The 3780-nt window shown below is 32.6% G+C and overlaps 1 protein-coding gene across 1 annotated transcript; it reads left to right on the forward strand.

Annotated features, from left to right (window-relative positions):
• The first annotated feature begins 763 nt into the window (after window positions 1–763).
• On the forward strand, window positions 764–3780 carry LOC145046655 (tyrosine--tRNA ligase 1, cytoplasmic-like). The gene is made up of 11 exons (XM_078994936.1): window positions 764–891; window positions 1170–1339; window positions 1774–1921; window positions 2055–2344; window positions 2417–2513; window positions 2613–2718; window positions 2805–2887; window positions 3020–3165; window positions 3252–3357; window positions 3443–3502; window positions 3627–3780. The coding sequence occupies exons 1-11, from the start codon at window positions 835–837 to the stop codon at window positions 3645–3647; spliced, it is 1284 nt and encodes a 427-aa protein (XP_078851062.1). The 5' UTR covers window positions 764–834; the 3' UTR covers window positions 3648–3780.

Below are 3780 nucleotides of genomic sequence, written 5' to 3' on the forward strand. Positions count from 1 at the left end.
ATTAACTTAAATCACAAACAATTAATATCTTAAAAACACCAAATTAATAGTAATTAACAATAATTTTCTTAAAATTGTTTAATTTCACCATTTTTCAAAGTTAAACATAACAAAAAAACCATACTTTTGTCTTCTAGTATTTTATTCATCTTTTATTTATGAAACTTGTCTTATTTTTAATATTTAATATATTAACAATTAATAAAAAAAGTTGTATATAATAAATGCGTGCGGTGTGGTTTTTTTGCGGTTTTTAAAAACTAATAACCGCACCGCACCGCAAATTTGCGGTTTTTGAAAAACAGAAAACCTCACCATCGGTTTCTATTGCGGTTGCGGTTTATCGGTTGCGGTTTTTGCGGTTTTTACGGTTAATTTTAGTTGCGGTGTGGTTTTTACTCACCCCTATCATAGACAGAGCTTGCTTAGGGCAAGGGGGGCTATGGCCCCTCTTGATTTTTTTTGTCATAAATAGCCTTTATTCTTTAGATTTTATACATATTTAGTCTAAAAATATAAAATTAATGTTGTGGCCCCTTGCTCTTCGATTTTCATATATATTATACTTTCGGCCGTCCAAAAAAAATATCCAAATTCCATCACTGTTTATGATCATTCAGTAACTTGACCTATTATATAGTATACCAGAGTAAAATGGTTATTTTTCATTGGTTACAATCAAATATATAGTTTCTTATTTCATCATAATTTATTACCAAAACATAAAGTCAACACTTTCTTATCACTTTCTTGATCAACACTATCAAACGAGACCTTAGTTTCAGAACCACACAGTGTCCACACCACATTGAGCTCGTTAATTGTTTTCCTCATATGACTGCTTGTCTTCTAACACCGACGACGACACTATCTCTCTTCAGCCACCTTAAGGTAACTATCCTCTCCCTATGTGCATAGAAAACCATCAAAAATTACCTGAAGGCTGTTGTGACGAGATTGATGGAACTAGAGGGCACCGATGGCGACGCCTGACGGAGGCAGAGGGTGGAGGTAGCGAGAGTGTGCTCGGAGGGAAAATGGGCCGGCGTATGTAATAGAAAAGAGATCTTAATTTCTAATAAATGGGCCGAATGCCCGAATAAAAAAACTGGGCCGTTTGTCATCCCAATAGAATAACCAGTTGTTTGATTGTTTGTTTATTATTACAGTTGCTACTTCCGCAGTCCTCTCAGAACCCTAGATTTTGGTGTCTACTCCGACCGGCGACTGAGAGAGAGAAAGAGATAGACATGTCAATGGAGAATCCTCCAGCGAAAGAAGTTGAATCTTTATCGCTGACCGCGAGTGATGGTTTGAATCCGTCGAATTCTACCACAGAGTAAGTCTCATCTCTAATTTACACACTGAAGGTGATTTATGTTATATATTGGACTTTCAAGTGCGTTAAAACTCAGTTTTCATGGATTATGACTAAATTCGACCTAATACAGTGAATTTTTTTCTACACTTTTGGAGTTTCGGTGCAATGAACAATAACTTGTACTGGATTCTTCTCCATGCACCCCAAGAGAACTGATCGTTGTTATGATTAATAACATCAGCGTAATGATTAGTGCCTTAGGTGTTTTAGTACTTGATACAAACTTATTTACCATCAAAAAGCTATGCATCGTTAAAGGTCATATGATTAGCAAAATCAGCATTGTTTTTAAGTGATCGTAGTTTATTAGAATCTCTTTATTGCCAATCATGTGTTTACGTATTTAAGGTCAAATGTAATCCAGTTGAATAAGTTTTATATTCAATGTTTAGGATGAGCGTTGAAGAAAAATTTAGGATTGTGAGGAGCATTGGTGAAGAATGTATCCAGGAGGAAGAACTCCTGAATCTTCTTACCAAAAAGCCCCAACCAATCTGCTATGATGGGTTTGAACCCTCTGGAAGAATGCATATTGCTCAGGTATGTCATCAGAAACGTCACTGGATTTGTTTATCCTTTTGAACACATTACTATTGAGATTACAAAAAACAATATAAAGAAGGTTTGTTTAAGCTTCTCAATAAACTCATGCTCTATATTTCTTCCCTAACAGGGTGTTATGAAGACAATTAATGTTAATAAACTCACTTCTGCTGGTTGCAAAGTAAAGATTTGGATAGCCGATTGGTTTGCTCAATTAAACAACAAAATGGGTGGAGATTTAAACAAAATCCAAACAGTTGGACACTACTTAATTGAGATCTGGAAAGCTGCAGGAATGAATTTAGAAGATGGTAAAGTCGAGTTTATTTGGTCTTCTGAAGAAATTAATTCAAGAGCATATGAATACTGGCCAATAGTCATGGACATTGCTAGAAGAAACAAACTTCCTAGAATAATGAGGTAGAATAATTTTAAATTTTTTAATTTATATAATTATATTATATCCTAGTTTTATTATCTCAATGGTTGTAGGTGTTGTCAGATTATGGGTCGAAGTGAGCAGGATGAATTGACTGCAGCCCAAATCTTCTACCCATGCATGCAATGCGCCGATATATTTTTCCTCAAGGTTCTTTTTTAATTAATCTTTTTTCAAAAGGTAAAATAGTCATTTTATAGTTTAAGATTTCAATAAGGTATTAAAAAAAATATATGTTCATTTGAATAGGCTGATATCTGTCAACTAGGCATGGATCAACGAAAAGTGAATGTTCTTGCTAGGGAGTATTGTGATGACATCAAAAGAAAAAACAAGCCAATCATTTTATCTCATCGTAAGGGCAAAGTTGTAAATTTGACATTTTTCCAGTTTAACCTTTTTACTTTAATATGACATTTGTTTGTTGCTTTTACTATGAAGATATGCTTCCTGGTTTGTTACAAGGTCAAGAAAAGATGTCAAAATCTGATTCTTCTTCTGCTATTTTTATGGAGGATGAAGAGGTAAAATCTCCCCATTTTGTATATATATATATATATATATATATATATATATATATATATATATATATATATATATATATATATATATTTATGTTATAATTTTAATTTGTATGAATGATGAATTTGTAACAGGCTGAGGTTAATTTAAAGATAAAAAAAGCATATTGTCCACCCAATATTGTTGATGGGAATCCATGTCTTGAGTACATTAAATACATTGTATTCCCTTGGTTTAATGAGTTCAAGGTTGAAAGGAAAGAGGAAAACGGAGGTGAAAAGTGAGTTTTTTTTTTCTCTTTTAAATTTGATTGTATATTATTTATATTGGTATTTGATTGATGATATTTTTCTTGAACAAAATCAGGGTTTATACCAGTTATGAAGAATTAATTGCTGCTTATGAAAAAGGGGAGTTGCATCCTGCTGATTTGAAACCTGCACTATCCAAATCTTTGAATAGGATCTTGCAGGTATTATATTTATATATTTATTACTTAATCAGGAGGGCATTTTAGTCTTTTGCACTGACATGAGTTGTGTGTGTGTGTGGTGTAGCCTGTGCGTGACCATTTCAAGAATGATGAGAAGGCCAAGGCTCTATTGAAGAGGGTTAAGGTATGCTTTGTTCTGTTTTTCATGCTAAAATTAATAATGTATAGAGTATTTCTTAATTTGTTTTAATTAAAAAAAATAATTATTATTGTGATATTAATATTTTTTGTGGTTCGATGCAATGCAGGCTTTCAAAGTTACAAGATGATGGAAGTATTATAGTCGATGGGAAGATGGGAGTTGATTCATATTTTTGTTTCATTGTATTTAAATGAATTTAGATTGATTGATCGAATTTTCTTGCACATATTTATGCAATTTTATATTATATTTCGCATGAA

This window comes from Lactuca saligna, chromosome 5 (genome assembly GCF_052625555.1).
Source record: "Lactuca saligna cultivar CGN05327 chromosome 5, ASM5262555v1, whole genome shotgun sequence".
NCBI lineage: Eukaryota > Viridiplantae > Streptophyta > Magnoliopsida > Asterales > Asteraceae > Lactuca > Lactuca saligna.

Excerpts from the sequence above, each read along its gene's own strand:
- LOC145046655 (XM_078994936.1), top strand. The coding sequence starts at position 835 with ATGACTGCTTGTCTTCTAACACCGACGACGACACTATCTCTCTTCAGC. Across the intron at positions 1,922-2,054 it reads GAAGAATGCATATTGCTCAG|GGTGTTATGAAGACAATTAA; the intron begins GTATGTCATCAG and ends CTTCCCTAACAG. Across the intron at positions 3,358-3,442 it reads CTTTGAATAGGATCTTGCAG|CCTGTGCGTGACCATTTCAA; the intron begins GTATTATATTTA and ends TGTGTGGTGTAG.